This window comes from Vollenhovia emeryi, unplaced genomic scaffold (genome assembly GCF_000949405.1).
Source record: "Vollenhovia emeryi isolate VEMERY1.0 unplaced genomic scaffold, V.emery_V1.0 DF939143.1, whole genome shotgun sequence".
Classification (NCBI taxonomy): domain Eukaryota; kingdom Metazoa; phylum Arthropoda; class Insecta; order Hymenoptera; family Formicidae; genus Vollenhovia; species Vollenhovia emeryi.
In genome coordinates this window covers 1,415,132-1,432,054 of record NW_011967223.1, presented here as the reverse complement: position 1 = coordinate 1,432,054, position 16,923 = coordinate 1,415,132, and the positions used below count along the sequence as shown (strand labels likewise).

Below are 16,923 nucleotides of genomic sequence, written 5' to 3'. Positions count from 1 at the left end.
CGATAATGATCCCACCTAGGGGAAATCTGTGTTATATGTCCGATAGTATGGATTCACTTAGTAATTTTTAATGGCCACCACCTATGCCAGGTCCTAAATGGCGTTTGAGTTTCAATTTGAATTATTATTGTATTTTCACCAATAAAAAGTTTGGAAAACTGTTCCTTTTCTTGTCACACCCAACATCCTCCCTCTTGGCTCACCAGCATGAAATATTTACTGTCTGGCCCTTTACGGAAAAGTTTTGCTGATCCCTATTGTAGATAAAAATTATCTAACAGATATAGTAATCTCCAAATCGTAAGCCACGACGCGCAACTCGATAAGGACGTCTCACAAGTTATGGCGAAACAAAATGAGCGAAAGCCAATTCTAGCCAATATACTTTTAATTAATTTAACTTAATCTTCCTCCAGCCGAATATTACGTTTTTAAAAAAATTTACAGAGCGGCAAATGGGCAACGGATAAAGGCATTGCCATTGGTTCTGCGCATTTTACTTTGCTGGCCTAAAGACGCGCGGGAAGAACTTTGCGGCAGAGCAAGCTGAAACGAACGCGAGGTCCTTTTTCTCCGATTTTCGGCTGACAATAGTCGATCAAGAGGCAACGTCGCTTCGAGGGGTGACACGACGAGAGGGAGTCGCGGTGGCGAGGAGAGTTTAATCAACCGGCCGCCGCCGCTGCCGTGGACGCGAGACGTCAGTGAACTTCGAGAGTCGCTGGCCCGCAAGAAAATAACCGACCTCCTTACAGGCTCATTGAATTTTTCCCTCTCCCGGCAGTTACCGGCGTACCGCTGCGCCGTGCATCGCGCCTCTCTCTAGTTTACTGTCATCGTCGAGGCGCGGAGAAGCGCGAGAGGGTACCGGGGGGGGAAGAGCCGGCAGACCGGAGGAGGGGACAGTTTCGCGAGGAGAGCCGGCTTCCCCTCACCCGTCGAGGACGTCGAGGTGAACGTTCCAGGAAAAAAATGACTAGTATTAACGAAAAAGAGGCCACTGGTTCGAGCGTGCACGTCCGGCGTGTATTCCTCTCCCGTTCTGAATTTAGTCCAGATCGTTCGGAACGATTTAACGTCTCGCCGTTCCATTATGCTGTAAATTATAACTGTCGAGTTATCTTGATCAAAATTATGTTCGTGCTCTGTGGCCGATGTAAAGAACACTTCGAATATATAGCAGGACATTTCTGTGATATATGCACATTTCAAAAGTGCTCGTGTTTCGGTGACAAATTCCTTCGCCAAGCTTCCGTCGCAACTTTCCAACTGTTTTTTCCCCCCTTTGCGTGTCATATACTTTCGTGATAACAACTCGCGTTAAACCTGTGTTTACATAAATCCCATTGGAGATAATTTAAAGAATTTGAACGACATTTTGCTTTTTTGAGGTCTCACGGTGCTAAGACTTGACGTTTTCGCCGGGAAAAAATCGATTTCCGAAGCTGGCCAGGGAGCCGGTCGTATTGTTCAGAGACTCGCGCTCCTGAGACACCTTGTGCACGAATAATAGACTTTTACACGGTGTCAAGACGTCACTCGATACGTCGCTCTATAATTGCTCCCGTGGGAGGAGAGGACGGTCGGGCGAAAGGGCGACGCGGAGGCGAACCCGCGACAGGGTTAAGGTCGCGCTTAATCGCACGGGCGGGGAACGGCGAGGCGGCGATACGATGCCAGGCGATAAGCGCACCGGGAGTCACGGTCTTATTTATATCCGCGAGAGAGTGAGAGAGCGAGAGAGAGAGTGAGAGAGCGCGAGAGAGAGAGAGAGAGAGAGAGAGAGAGAGAGAGAGAGAGAGAGAGAGAGAGAGAGAGAGAGAGCTCGCAAGTGATAAAAGAACCATTCTCGCCGCCGCTGCGAGGTTGCAACTTCTCGCGATACCAACCGGACGCTTCCGTTATCGCGCTCGCCTGCATTTCGCGACTTCGCGCGGACTCGACCTCGTATGAGCATCGGCCGTGCTTACCGAATTCGCGTTGACCACGAGAGAATAGTCCAACGGCACACGATACTAACTTTTCTTACTGGATTGCTTACAAGAGCCAATAAGGATGCAGAGTTTTCGATCAGGTGACTAGAGGCTAAATCCTGATTGGCTATCGTAAGCAATCCAGTAGGAAAAATAGTATCGTGTGCCGTTGGCTTTAGATCAGATTACTTAAGACTGAATCTTGATTGGCTCCCGTAAGCAGTCCAATAGGAAAAATAGTATCGTGTGCCGTTGGCTTTAGCCTTGAGTCATTTGATCTAAAGCCAACGGCACACGATACTATTTTTCCTGGATTACTTGCAAGAACCAACAAGGATGCAGAGTTTTAAGTCAACGGCACACGATACTATTTTTCCTACTGGATTGCTTACAAGAGCCAATCAGGATTCAGCCTCAAGTCATCTGATCTAAAACTCTGCATCCTTATTGGTTCTCGTAAACAATCCAGCAGGAAAAATAGTATCGTGTGCCGTTGGCTTAAAACTCCGCATGCTTATTGGCTCTCGCAAGCATTCCAGCAGGAAAAATTGTATCGCGTGCCGTTGGCTTAAGCCTGTGCTTTTTGCGATTAGATTCGGCGTATAGCATTTTTGTCAGATATTATTATTTTTAGATTTTAGTTTTCTACTGCTCATCGTGATCGACCTCTTTTAGTTTCGGGTTTTTCACTCTCTCTCTCTCTCTCTCTCTCTCTCTCTCTCTCCCTCTCTCTCTCTCTCTCTCTCTCTCTCTCTATGGCGTTCACCATTTGAAGAATCATCTGAACATGTCAGATGAGTACTCTCGATGACAGTATTGTGTTTAGGCGTCAAACATATTTGTCTCTATACTCTGGGAAGAAAAAGACAATTAGCAACCCATTTTAGGGCCCACAATTAGTAATTGAATTATTTGGATTGTTCGTAACTCTACTTTGGGAAAAATTTTGACCGTTGGTTTTTGTAGCTAAGAAACTTAACATTTCGGCTAGTGCCTCTTAAGTGAAAATGATCCTTGCGTTACTGAATATCGACAGAACAAATTGAGAGAATTGATTAGTATCACTTAAAAATCTCGGATATAGATAGAATAGCTAATTGCGATTTTTATTTACGCGGGGTAAAATTCGTAAAAGATTAGAGTGTTGCGAACAATCCAAATAATTCGATTACTAATTGTGGGCCCCAAAATGGGTTGATGTCTTTTTTTCCCCCAGAGTAGTCTCACTGAGGATGACCCGAAAATTGGTCGAAACGTTTGAAGATTGATTTATTAATTCAATAAAAAGTTTCACATTGGATATTTTCGCAATACCTGCGTTTGGCTCGCATTCGCCCCCCCCCCCCCCATCAAATATCATTATTACGTAACTCTTGGCATTTTTATTAAACGTCTGAAACTGAACTCTTGTTCAAGGTTTGTTGTGGAACCTTCGTTAAATTGCCGCCTCCATTACAACAGGTGTCGCGAAAAGGACGGAGAGTATTGGTTCAACTACACTCGGAGGGGGGCAGTTAATAATAAGCTAACTTTAACTTTGGACGTTTGGCAAAATCGCGTTTCCGCGAGATTTCTCATCGTACACGGGGCTTCGAGGCCGCCGATCGCGGCAATACAAGACACGTGATCGACACGTTCGATCGCGAAACAATGCAGAGATCGATATCAGCTCGAGTCTCTCGAGACGAGATTCCCAATTAATCTACGCATATCGACGTGTTTTCGACGCTTTTCAAGCCCCGTAATCATAATAAATACAGATTACGAATTAACTCTTTCGTCATCACCGAAAGTCGTACCTGACAAATTTGGGAAACCCAATGCTTCGAGACGCGTTCTATCTACAGACTTCTATATAGACGAAAGTCCCTTATTATAAGAAAGGATCCTAATATAGGATAGCAGGATTTCTTCATCCGTTGTTCCACCATGAATTTATTGTTCTCGGAGTAAAATCTGTTTAGTGGAAAATTGATTGTTAGATCGTGTAATTGTTGCGAAAATGATTTGTCATTGAATTTGAACGTTGAAAACCTACTATCTCACTTTAGAATCCTATCTCATAACAGAGGACACTCCTCCACTACTAAACCGTGCTACCTTTGAGCTGTGAGGCAAAAGTGAGGCAAGAGCTCCGCCATGTCTCATTAGGTAAAAGTAGTACTATGTGTGCATCGGTGTGTCACTGACAGACTACTTTATTTACCTAACAAGACATGGCGGAGCTCTTGCCTCACTTTTCAGCTCAAAAGCAGAGGTGGTACACTAGTGGTACACAGAAGTCTGTGGTTCTATCACCGCGAAAACATATCGACGAAAAGCTTAGAAACAAGAGATCCTTCGGCCACGAAAGGGTTAAACCCGAGGGGGAAATCGCTGAGGGCATTGCGGTGTACAGATTCGCGGCATTACTGGGCATTACTAGGTATTTTTGGGGCATTCTGGGACATTAGGCCTTGCTGGGGCGTTATAAAGGTAAAATAAGATAAGATAAAACAACATAAATAAGATATAATAAGGTAAAGCAATGCCCACTGGGCATTAGTGGGCATTGGTGTATGTACAACATTTCGGTCAGCGGTTTTCCCCCTCGGTTAAACCCCATGCAATCTTCCTCCCTGGAATGCCCGGGTATACATCCTCGTTTCGACCGGGGCGGACGTAACGTGCAGTCGGGAGGAGCCCGCAGCTTCTCCTTGTCGACGGTAGAACCGATTGTCATCGATTTCCGCAGATCGCCGACGTACCGGTGGAGGAGAATCGTTTGGGATAACGCGCCGAGCATCGCCGACGATCCGTCGACGATCCCGGTGGGGTCTCTCCCTCTCTCTCTCTCCATCCACCGTGCCGAGATTCGGGCAGAAGTGGCCGGTGATATAGCACGTGACTCGGGGCGCCCGGCCGAAATAAAACGCGCACGCGGCGTTTTTCCCCCCGAGGACGACGCTCGTCGCCGCGGTCGCGCGCCTCCTCGATCCCGTTCGCCGCGAAACATGATATCGAGTTTGAAGCCGAATCGAAAAGTGAGAATTGAAACGGGACGCGCGACGAAATTGTACACTCGAGAGAAAACCAAGAGAAACTCGTCTTGCAGGCCTGAAAACGAATTTTCTCAAGGTACTACGCTATTTTGCCTCGAAAAGGGAGTCCCTCGAGGTAAATTCTCATTGTGACAAAAATTTTTAAGCAATTTCATTTGACGCAGGCAGCAAGGGATACATCGTTAACTCGATTTCGGTCAAAATGTCACGTGTCCCCTTTCCGTTCGGTTCAACTTGAACTTGAATTTTATACAAACTTGGTTAACTGACCCGGCAAGCCCGCCGCTCATGAACGTATCAAAATATGATGAATACATCTCCGCGCCTTTCACCACGGATTCGTTCGTTATATTTTTTATGCGGCAGCCACGGTATCGTCCTCCTTCCAACTTGAGATTGACGCACTCGAGTATCACGCGGCCTGTTTCTTTTTTAACGAGAGATGATAGAAGACGCGGACGAACGAATAAATAAATAAATAAATAAATAAATAAAGCATACACGCGGCTGTAAAGACGCCATTGCAATGTTGTGATTACGTCGAATCGAGTCATCGTCGTTCTTTCGCGGCGAGCAGTTCGCCTTTTACGTCGTGTTATCGAGGCGCTCGTCGTGACGTACGCGGGGAGCGTTTTCACCGTGAATTCGGCGCGTTTTCGAACCCTCCCCGAGCACCGCGGCGCGACGCGCGACGCGCGTTGCATGTAAATCGGGATTATCTCCTCCTGGACGGAGCTAAAAAGAGACGAAGCCGCCGAAATCCCAGTTAACTCGAATTTAATATTTATAGAAACGGGCCCCATATCGCGCGCGTATCGCGCGATAAATCGCGATCGGAGCCTCGCGCGAGTGACACCGGTTGCAACGCTCGTTGCAACGTTCAGGACGGCGAAGGAAAGCGGTGACGGCCGGGGGGGGGGGGAGGGGGGAGGAGGAGGAGAGAGACGGAGCGAGAAAACGCTATCTCCCAGGCGTAAAAGCGCGATCTCACGCCGCGGTGACGCGCGGCTCTTCGTCACCGATCGGCTCGCCGAAGTGGAAATGAATCATGCACCTTCCAGGAAGCGACAGCGAGGCCGTCGCAGGATCGTCGCGGTCGTCGTCGCCGCGGAATCCGCGCACGAGGGCCCCCCCCCCCTCCCAAGTACGTCCGTCCGAAACGGAGTCGGGCGAGCGGCGCGCGGGACCGAGGCGGGGCGGGAGAGGACCGGACGAAGCGAGGCGGAACGAGACGAGATGACGGAGAGGACGATGCGGCGGCGGCGGCGGCGACTCGCGAGATCTCTTCCGAGCGCCGCCGTTGCGAGAAAGGAGGCGTATCTCGAAGCCGGGCAGCAATGGCCGACCGGCGCGTCTGCTGCGGCCATAACCACAAAAAGGCCGTCGTCGGCCGGCGGGCCGGGTCCCTCGGGCCGCGGCGGGACCTCGCCCGTCGCGCGGACCGCGGCGCGGCGCGGCGCGGTCTCGCCGTCGCGACGCTCGCGGACGTTGCCTCTCGTCGGAGCGTTAATACGCGCGGATGCGGATACGCGTGCGAAAACGGCAGCGGCGGCGGCGGCGGCGGCGGCGGTGGCTGCGGTGACGATGACGGCGGCGGCGGCCACCACCGCCGCCGCCGCCACGTACGGATATTTACCATTTTCCGTAGCGAGCGATGTAGCCGGTGGGCAGAGTCACGTGAACGAGCACTTTAACCGACACTTTCCCGGAGTATCTCGGTCGTGGTGGAACTGAATAGCGGCGCAGTGTCCGGTCGAAGGGATCGCGCGGCTGGCTCACGGGCGAACGGGAAGGGAGGCTCCTCTCTCGAAACCAGCCGGCTCTCTTTCTCTCTCTCTCTCTCTCTCTCTACACGAATCCTGTATCCCTACGCCTGCGCGCGCAGCGCCGCCACGGCCGGCCGCTCCGATTGGCCCGCGCCGGCCTGCCCGCGCCCCGTCAAGCGTCGTCAAAAATTCGCGGTTGCGCGCCGCGCGACACAATAGGCGCGCGCGAGACGGAAAAATCCCGCGAATTGTCCTCGAATTCTACGGTATTCGGGCACGGGGGGACCGTGCCCGGCCGAACCAACCAACGTGTGTCGCGCGTTGACGATCGCGGCGAGAGTGCCGCGTGCCGGGCGCGCGAAGCGAAACGCCGGCGGGTGCGAAGCGAGAACGCGCGACGGGTTATGAATTGGGTCGGGATTGTCCGAGGGATGCGACGACGGCGCATATATCCCGATCCCCGACATGCACGTGTGTACGCGAGATCGATTCGCGGACACGCGTTTCGGGCGCAATCAGTCATCGACGCGGGACGTGCCGGTCGCGCGGCCCAATCGCCGCCAGGGACGTGGGGAAATTGCCTTATATGGGCAGCCGGCGTGCGTACGATCTGTCCGGCGCACACGCGTCGCGACTGCGCGCCGCGTCCCCCTCGAGACGTACCGAAAGGGACACGCGACGTGCCGCGATTGCCGGTAAAACAGGGCCAGGGGCGTATCGGGACTCTCGACGCTCCCGGCGCAGGTCTTCGATCTACATTCTGAGTCTTCTTTCATCTTGAACTTCGGTTAATTAGTTCTGGTTTCACCAACGTCGCTTAACTTTAAGCTTGTTAAAGACGTCTTAAAGATGTCTTTTAGACATGCATGTTATCTGGGTAGTTACAGTTCAATTCGTTCTCGGTTTCTTTCCAACTGTTACTTTAGAAATAGACAAACACGAATTAAACTAAGGTTTAAGTTAAGCGACGTTTGGCGAAACCGGGCCTTACGTCCATTTCTACCAACGCAATCCCTGTTTAACTAAGGCCCGGTTTCACCAACGTCGTTCAACTTGCTCTTTGATTCTTTCCAACTGTTACTTTAGAAAGAGACAAATGTGAAATAAACTAAGCTTTACGTTAAGCGACGTTTGGTGAAACCGGGCCTTATGCCCATTTCTACCAATGCAATCCGTTTAGCTAAAGTTTTAACTTAAGGTCCGGTTTCACCGATGTTATTTAACTTTGAGCTTAGCTTAATTCGTTGTCCCTTTTCAATTGTTACTTTAGAAAGAGACAAACATGAATTAAACTAAGGTTTACGTTAAGCGACGTTTGGTAAAACCGGGCCTTATGCCCATTTCTACCAATGCAATCCCTGTTTAACTTAAGGTCCGGTTTCAACGACATTATTTAACTCTAAGCTTAGCTTAATTCGCTCTTTGTCTCTTTTCAACTTTTCAATTAAAGTTAAGCAACGTTTGGTGAAACCGGGCCTAAGGCCGGTCGCTTAACTTTAATTTTAGTTTAATTCATGTTTGCCTCTTTCTAAAGTAACAGTTGAAAAGAGGCGAAGAATTAAGCTAAGCTTAAAGTTAAACAACGTTGGTGAAATCGAGCCCAAATTTTTATCTTTTTCCAATTCCTGAGACTAGAAAAAGATAAAGAAATAAGTTAAACCGAGATTAAAGTTAATCTACATTGATAGAAATGGGCATTACTCGACGATTGATCTCAAGTAGTGCCTAATGCAGATACTAACGCGGATATACAATTGTTAATTTTTGATTTAATATATGTAGGAAAAGTTATGTGTAAATTATGTTACATAGAATAAAAAGATTAGAGACTACTGAATCAGAGAGAGAATAGAAAGAGCACATGTAACATTTCGGCTGAAATTGAGTTAACGATGAATCTTTGCTCCGGGGCTCGATCATGAATCTTTTCGCCTAGTGTGAACTCGTGAAAAACTTTCTTAAAGATATTAATATTCGTCAATGAAATCGTTCACTTATCACAAGTTTACACTATAGGAAAAGATTCATGATTGAGCCCCTGGCATACAATCAAAATGCTTAAGGAACGTTTGACAAATTTTTTCTCAGGAGCCTCGTCTCTTCAGAGCTCTTTCCCCAAGAATACGATCTAGTTACATGTATCTTTTCTGTTCTGATACAATTAGAAACTTTGCTTTAAGCGAGTCCGTTGATCGAATTAGTCGCAGATAGTCGGAACTTCGCAGCCGCCTTTAGATTCTCCGGTGAAGGGTGGACTTCGTGCAATGAAAAGCATAAAGACAATGCTCAATACAGAAATTATATGCGAAAAATGCCATAACAAAATACAGAATTTTCTAACAAATATGGTAATGCACGATCCGAAAAAATATGACATCTAGTAAAATAAATACGAAGTGTGTCCTAATAGAAGAAACACCCCACGTCCGCACACGCATACACATGTACACGTGTATATTATACATATTTCTTTAAATACTGTTAGCAGTGCGTTATATATAGTTTACAATATCGTTATCCTTTGTACATGTAAGATTGGCATTACATTTTTATTACAAAAAGATCAATGTATCTTGAGCAGAATAGTACATTTAAAAATTTGCAATAAATGATATAATTGCCAGTAATTAAAAGTTATTATACATGTTCTTTCCAAGAAAAAAAAAACATGTATTATTTATAATAATAGAGCAAACACACGTTGTACAATGATAAAAAGCGATAGGATATTCCACAAACATCTTATTGTATGCATATGTGTGGCGTTATGTATTTTCAAATATTACTAGAAAATTATATATATAATTATTATGTAGTATATATATATAATTTGCTATATGTATGAGTAATTATATGTATATAATATATACGAACTTATAATTAATAATCTTGTCCATTCCTTATCGCTTCTGAGTATTATAAATATAAATATTACATCTATTCCAGCAGTCAGCGTGCTAATCCTTCACGCGTACGTTTCATACAAACGATATATTACACAAATATAAAGATTGCTTTCTATAGTTTTACAATACTTCGCAACGGCTACACAATTATGATTTCCTGAAGATACTTTCTAGGTCAGAAAAATAATAGCTTATTAAATGATAAGAAGAATTCCAAAGTTTCTCGTGTGTGCTTAAACACGACGCATCCCTAAATACACGTATGTACAATTTCGACAAAAGAAATGTAAAGACAATGTAGATGCCTTGTTACAACAATATAGTACGATGCAACATTCGTTTTGTACATATTTTCTATATGTCACAATCATAAATACAATTATAAAATCTTAATATACCTCATACTTTGACACAATCTTTTTCGGCGATATTAAAGTAATAAAAAAATAAGTAAGCGCGATAGGCAGTATATTAACCTATTCTTAAATAGTATTAGTTACTTAATTTTCGAGCGAGAAAATCGGTACTGTTAAAAATACTTTCTACCACTATTGTAATTAATATTCAGGATCTGAAACGATAAAAATGTGATAACTCAAAAACATTCAAATATCTATGTACAGTTTCGCTTTTCCTCAATAGAAAATATTGAAAGTATATGGGCAGAGCAGGCAGTACGATAAACTGAGAGACGTTAAGATGACAACATACTGTACAACGTACATCAATGAATTACAGCGCTATAACATACAGAATATGTGCAATTTAAAGATATAAGTACGGTCATGATCAGAAAGCTTGTCCGACGTTTTACAATAAGTTTTCGGAATATACGTACGTATCATTGCATAGATATTCGTACATGTCATTCCTTTGCTCTAATAATGCGTCACTGCATATATCCGTGAACAAAAGCTATTATCTCTCGCATGGTAGACCGTATTTTCGAAATTTATCATGAAACGTCGAACAATCTATCAGACCACGACTTTACCCAACTGATATTACTATAAAATTATATACTAGCTAATTATACGTGCCCTATTTTCTAACAAAATGGCCTTTTACCAAGATTTCTATTCTATCATGTACAACACACTCTTATGCCATTTAGTGTAAGAATTAATTCTTATATAAACGATATTTCTATCCGTTTAGTTATTTGGCAAATTACCTCATCATACAAACTTCGGTGTCTCTCTTTCCTTCCTTTCTCTCTTGTCAATTTAAGTATGAGAAATACGCACGTCCTATGGATGTATGGTGTTGGAAGATGCGTGATAAAACGTAAGCTTATATTTTCCCACAGTACCTGATAATATACTCCTTAAGTACCGTCATTATCAAACAATTGTTCTACGTACATCGCAATCATTGTTATGTGTAATTATATTTTTCGCCCGGCAATGGCAACGTCAATATATGGAGTACACAATAGGAACCGCTTCGTTGAAATTGTTTTAGTCGAAACCATCTTTAATACGTTGAGTATCATGATTCTCTTTACATCAGAGTGGCGAATAAATAAATTTCGCATACAGCAATAATCCTCGATACATCGTACACAAAGTCTGTATGTAGTTGTACAACTATATGCGGACGTAGTTTGTTAATCTGATCATTGCGAAATTCCAAGAACCATCAAGTATCATATAGTATGTTTCGTTAATATTCCTTTATTTATCATGTAACTGCAGTACAATACAGTTAATCCTTCGTGTATAGAGTCAGTAAATCGCCACCACTCAACGTATTAAACAGATGGATCTACCTAGTCATAACATTGTAAGTATTATAAATAACCTAAACTCGATCAATCTCGTCAGTCAATCGTAACATACCAAGAACATCACAAGAATCTGTGTTCTTGTCGTTAAACAGAATATTCGATAGACAAGATGATATCTTTAATTACTACCTCATAGAGACAACCTCGATAAGTTAGCCTTATCATATCTTTACGATATTTACGATGAATACACTGTTAGATAAGACCACGTTTCTTCTTATAATCTTCTAGATTTAATGACCGTCGAGGTCCCGTATCCTTGATGTTATTAATGGGCTTCGGTAAAACGCTAACGGGATTGTCTGGAAACAAAATTATATAAATTACAAATATGTGAGAATGTGAGCTTCATCGTCTCATTTCGTTTTGTTGATCGCCAGGCAAAGATTCACAATTACGATACTTGTTGGCAAAACTTACTTGGGATAGGAACTTCCAAGTCGATCGTTATGTCGAAGTCATGTGCGTTAAATAAGTCTTCCGTGCTTTGCTTCTTCTTAGATTCCTGTCCGTTCTCTTTATCAGCGGCCGACACGGAATCTCCAGCCGGATGGGGGTTCGACTTATCGTTTACTGGAATTGTCGCTACCACTTCAGACTCATCCTCCGGCTTGTACACCATCCTCGGCTTGGTACTTCGCCTGGTGAACGGGTCATCGACCTTCTTACCTTTATTAGCCTTCAGTTCTTCCTGTTGTAATAGAGTTGGTTAATCGAATTGAAATGTCATAACACACAGTATATTCGAAACATTACCATTATGGCCTTCTCAGCTTCCTCCACATTTTTCTTCCTGTTGCGATCGTTTATGTACGATATACTGGAAATGGTCGCCGTACGCATCTTATCCAGTTCCGACGCGCGCTCCTCTAATTCACTCAATTCTTGATTAAGTCGACTAGCCATCTCGTCATCTCCTCTGCAGTTAGCCGCGTCGCGGTCCCTCATCAACTGCGCTTTCTTCATTGCGTAGTTGTAGGGGGTCTGTTTGAATCGCTCCTTCTCGCGTACTATCTTCTCTATGTCCTCCTCCTTGAATTCGTACACCAACGCCTCCTTGATGTCCTTCAATTTCTGCTCCATCTCGTCAAACGTGGGCATCGATATTCCTTGCAGCGCGCAGGTCTCCTTCCACTTGAAGAACTCGGAATCCGTGAACTCCTGATTCGAGACAAACTCCAACCTGAATATACGCTCTTGCACACCGTGGCGCAACTTCAGACCCTTATTCGTCCTCGTGCCACCGAGCTGATAAATCTTCACCGTTTCGCACACACCGCTTATCTCAGCCACTCTGTAGACGGGTTTACCGTTGTTATTGCCGATTCCTATTCTAACGAAGCATCCTTGCACCACTCTGTCGAAGAAGGGTAGATGGACGAATCTCTCCATCTTGTGACGGGACAGTCGAATCTTGTTTAGGTCGTCTTTAGTACTGATGTACACTGGCTTCTTGGGCCTAGCTTTGTTACTGGTAATCGATCTAAAATAATTGAGACATTGTATATAACCGAGGAAAAGGGAGATACACGAAAGATACCAGTGGCGTAAACAAAAAAAAACCCTAAAAACTTGCTTTTTATCGTTGTCGGAATCCGAATCACGGCTCTCACTCGAGGACGATCTGCGTTGGGACGTTGGTTTTGCGACGTCATCTTCTTCCCCACTGTCCGACGATCCACTGTCGTCCGAGTATATATCGGATGCTTTAAGCTTCGTTTTGTTCGCACCGCCTTTATGGTCGTCATCCAATTCCTCTTCCTCCATGTCTTTTGATTGTTGCTGCTGCTGCTCTATCCTCTGCTTCTCTTTCTCCTCTGTCGAAAGAATTGACGTTAAAAATGTTTTTTTGTGACGCGCAAAAAAGGCGGCAACACGCGGAATACCCTTAGAACATATATACCTGGAAGGGAAAGGCCTTTGTTTCCCAGCTGCCGAAACTGTCCAAAACATGAGATAGAGAATATATTCCCCTTTTGGGGAAAAAAGGTTTATGCGCGGTGTCATCGGCGTGGTCCGAACTGTACATCCGCAGATTTACCTTTGCCCATCTCGAGAACAAGGAAGGAGATATATTCTCTATCTCATGTTTTGGACAGATCCGGCATCACTATTCCCCTTCCAGGTATATATGTTCTAAAGGAATACCCTACCTCGTTCCTTCTTCTCTTCGCGTCTGGCTTTGAGCAACGACATGGCGTGGAACTTCTTATCCTGCTTCTCCTCTATCGTCTTCTTGCGATCTTTACTTCTCTCCTTGGGATCCGGGGCTCGATCTATCTTCTGCTTCTCCTCAACACCCTTCTCCTTCTTCTTCGACTCCTTTTGCTTCTTCAACTCTTGTTTCTTGGCCATTCGCAGCTTCTTGTTAATCTCAAATCTCTTCTTATTAGTCTCGCGTTGCTCGATTCGCTTGAAAATCTCCTGTTCGCGCTCTTTCTCGGTCATTTGCGCGAGTCTAGCCTGATCCTCCGCATCCCCCATAAGTTTGTCATCGTAGCCATCGTTGAATTCTTCCTGGCTTGAACTAGAAACACTTGCGTCTGAATCCGACACCTCACCTGCGTCGCAATAAGATGATTGTTATTATACCAGAAAACAAAAAGAGATCCTGTTTGTATATGTAGATTAAAAAATGGTGAAGCACAGTGTATCTCCCATAGACCGCACACTGGACCGTGCATCCATGGTGGAGGGTGATGTCCAACTTGTGGAAGAAGGATAGACTCTTGCAATGCACCTCTGCTCAAGAGAGATAGGCTTCTCTGTTGCATTGCAAAGGACTATCTCTCGCCACAACTTGGCAACAGCCAAAACAATAGGACAAAATGAAAATGTACGGTCTGTGGTCCGTGATATTTCCTACGCACCTTCTTCTGGTTCCGAGTGCTGTTTGGCCGGCTCTTTCTCACTGGCGCTGTCCTCCGAGCTGGACTTTGTCATCTTCCGCTTGCTCCTCTTCGATGGCGCTTTTTTCTTCTTCGTTTTCCCAGATTTGTTATTCCAGTTATCATCGGAATCCGATAAATCTGACTCGTGCTTGACGTCCTTCTTGACAGATCCGTTATCCTCATTTGACTGAGAATCATCTTGCGACTTTCCTTTCTTCTTCTTTGCCAGTGACAACAGATCCTGATAACGTTTGGTTAAAAGAAATACGCTGGCTATGAATTGTTAACGACGAAATTGTGGGAGAAGCAGCAGTTTGAGTAAAGTTTCACAAGCTTTGACAAATTGTGGCGCATCGAGTCTGTTTGTTTTTTAACTCAACTGACTGCACTAGTTCGGAGTTTATCTTCCTTCCTCCACATTGAAAAGCGAAAGCTAAACTCTGAACTAGTGCAGTCGGTTCAGCTGTAAGAAACAGACCTATTATAAGTCGCTTGTATTATATTTTGTATTTTATATTTTACACACAATCTCTGTTTCTTGTAGTTGCACATTCTCCACGTTCGAAATAAAGTACAACCATCGCTTACGTTGCTTTCCATTCACTGACACAAGTATTATTTTATCCTTGTTGTTTGCTGGATGTTGAACAGACAGATTGACACTTGTGTCGCTAAATGGAAAGCATTATGTATTCGTTGTATATTCGGAGTCATTTTGAACCTGTCACAAACTTTGCTAACTGGACAACAAATGATCTCTCCTCAATATTTCCTGACTTTGTTGCTATAATGTGACGTTGAGGGATAAACCACCGAGAGCATTGTAGTGTACAGATTTGTGGCATTACTGGATATTACGAGGCATTTTTTGAGCATTAGGCCTTGCTGGGGCCTAAACATTTTATGAAGATAAGACAAGATAATAAAGTAATGCCCACCGGGCATTAGCAGGCATGATTGTACATTATCTTGGTCAACGGTTTACCCCACGTATGACATGGTTTCCAAAATTTGACTTTTTTAAAACTACACTCTACAACAAACTGCGTTACACGTGGATCACTCTTGACTCGAGCAGATTTGGCATAAAATTAATTTCAACGGTCTACGAGTAATCAAGTATTAGGAAGAAAAACCCTCGGGGTCTCGAAAAGAAAGGAGGGCTGAAAAGAACGGATATTGCTTCACCTACGAGCAATCGCTCGCAGTTCACACGCAATTTAATGAAACATTTACAGATGAATTTACGTGCGTTCGTGTGAATTTTCGTTGGGTATGCCGTAAGTCGCGCGAAGTCGCACCGAAAACGTACTCAAGATGCAGTTTGCGCGATAAAGATCAGAGACGGATTCGAGTATCCGCGGTACGGCGGCGAGACGCGGGAGCGAACGGCGCGGGGCATTTTTGCGCCCCGGAGGTTAGACTATTTACATTGTCTAGGTCCGAGCCGCTCTCCGACGCGCTCCCGCTGTCGGAGTCCACGAGCGTGTGGCTGTGCTTCCTCTTCGGCATCCTGGCGGCGCGCGTCCGTCGATGGGGACCGTCAACGGCGGGACGTCACCGTGCCTCACGCGACGCGGGCACAGGGAATCCGGCCGAGGTCGATTTTCAGCAGCAGCGAAGGACGAGGAAACAGAAACGAAACAGAAACCACCGCCGCTACGTCGGGTCTCGGGACGAGGCCGCGGGACACGGGCAGATGCAGGATGCAGGCTGTGCGCGTTGCGAGATGGAGGGACGAGTCTCGACTCCCGAAGTGCATGCGCGGCAGCGCGAGCGCTAGCAGACGGCACAGACGCTCTACGCGCTCTGGAGTTTGATCATGAATCTTTATCCTCCAGCGTAAAGTCGCGAAAAATGGAAAATTTTACTGAATATTGAGCTCGTTAATGAAATTTTTCGCTCTTCACGAGTTGACGCTAGAGGAAAAGGGATTCATGATCGAGTCCCTTGCACATGGGACGCGGAAACGCTCAGCCGCAGGTAGCCAATGAGTTTACCGCTTTCTGTAGGAGCGACGAAATGATTGGCGGTAGCGTCGCTTCCTGCAGCGCGGCAAACGTTTCCGGCGTGCAAAGCATGCGGCGTATATAAGGGCTCGATTCTTGAATTTATTCGAAGGAGAAACGTATGCGAAAATTCTGCTCTGAGAGAAAAGTTGCAAGTCGATTGATTAAGAGCCATGCGGATAGCAAATTAATTTGCAACTTTTCTGTAAGAGCAGAATTTTCGCATACGTTTCCTCCATGGAGAATGTATAAGGAGACCGAACTGCCCGCAATCAGAGTGGGCCGATGCCCGATAATCCAATGAGAGAACAGCATTTGTGGAAAAGTAACAGACTTTCGGTTGTACGCAGTACGCTCATTGGGTGGCACGACGCGCGACGCGCTTAGTGGTAACGCAGCCTTAATCGATCAATTAAAGCCCGTATCAGACTACGGATTGAGATTGAGATTAGATTGAAATTTTACCAATAAGAGTAAAGCCCGTATCAGACTATGGATTGAGATTGGGGTTAAATTTCAATCTAATCCCAATCCCAATCCGTAGTCTG

The 16,923-nt window shown here is 45.3% G+C and overlaps 2 protein-coding genes across 2 annotated transcripts in view; both read right to left on the bottom strand.

The window, feature by feature from the left end:
- LOC105566667 (cofilin/actin-depolymerizing factor homolog) overlaps positions 1-6,862 on the bottom strand; it is a 10,778-nt gene extending 3,916 nt beyond the window's left edge. The window contains exon 1 of the mRNA XM_012020851.1: positions 6,651-6,862. Coding sequence (XP_011876241.1) covers positions 6,651-6,653 — 3 coding nt within the window. The 5' untranslated portion in view covers positions 6,654-6,862. The remainder of the gene's footprint in view (positions 1-6,650) is intronic.
- A 1,669-nt stretch (positions 6,863-8,531) lies between these two features.
- LOC105566666 (RNA polymerase-associated protein RTF1 homolog) lies at positions 8,532-16,100 on the bottom strand. Its single transcript, XM_012020850.1, has 7 exons — positions 15,798-16,100; positions 14,346-14,607; positions 13,629-14,036; positions 13,052-13,292; positions 12,232-12,958; positions 11,896-12,166; positions 8,532-11,777 (listed from the first exon to the last, which is right to left on the bottom strand). Exons 1-7 carry the CDS (start codon positions 15,876-15,878, stop codon positions 11,671-11,673), a joined length of 2,097 nt encoding a protein of 698 aa, XP_011876240.1. The 5' UTR covers positions 15,879-16,100; the 3' UTR covers positions 8,532-11,670.
- Positions 16,101-16,923: the final 823 nt, after the last annotated feature.

Coding starts and splice junctions, on each gene's coding strand:
- LOC105566666 (XM_012020850.1), bottom strand. CDS start 15,878: ATGCCGAAGAGGAAGCACAGCCACACGCTCGTGGACTCCGACAGCGGG. Junction 14,037..14,345: donor GCACTCGGAACCAGAAGAAG/GTGCGTAGGAAA, acceptor ATTGCGACGCAG/GTGAGGTGTCGGATTCAGAC. Junction 12,959..13,051: donor GATTCCGACAACGATAAAAA/GCAAGTTTTTAG, acceptor CAATTATTTTAG/ATCGATTACCAGTAACAAAG.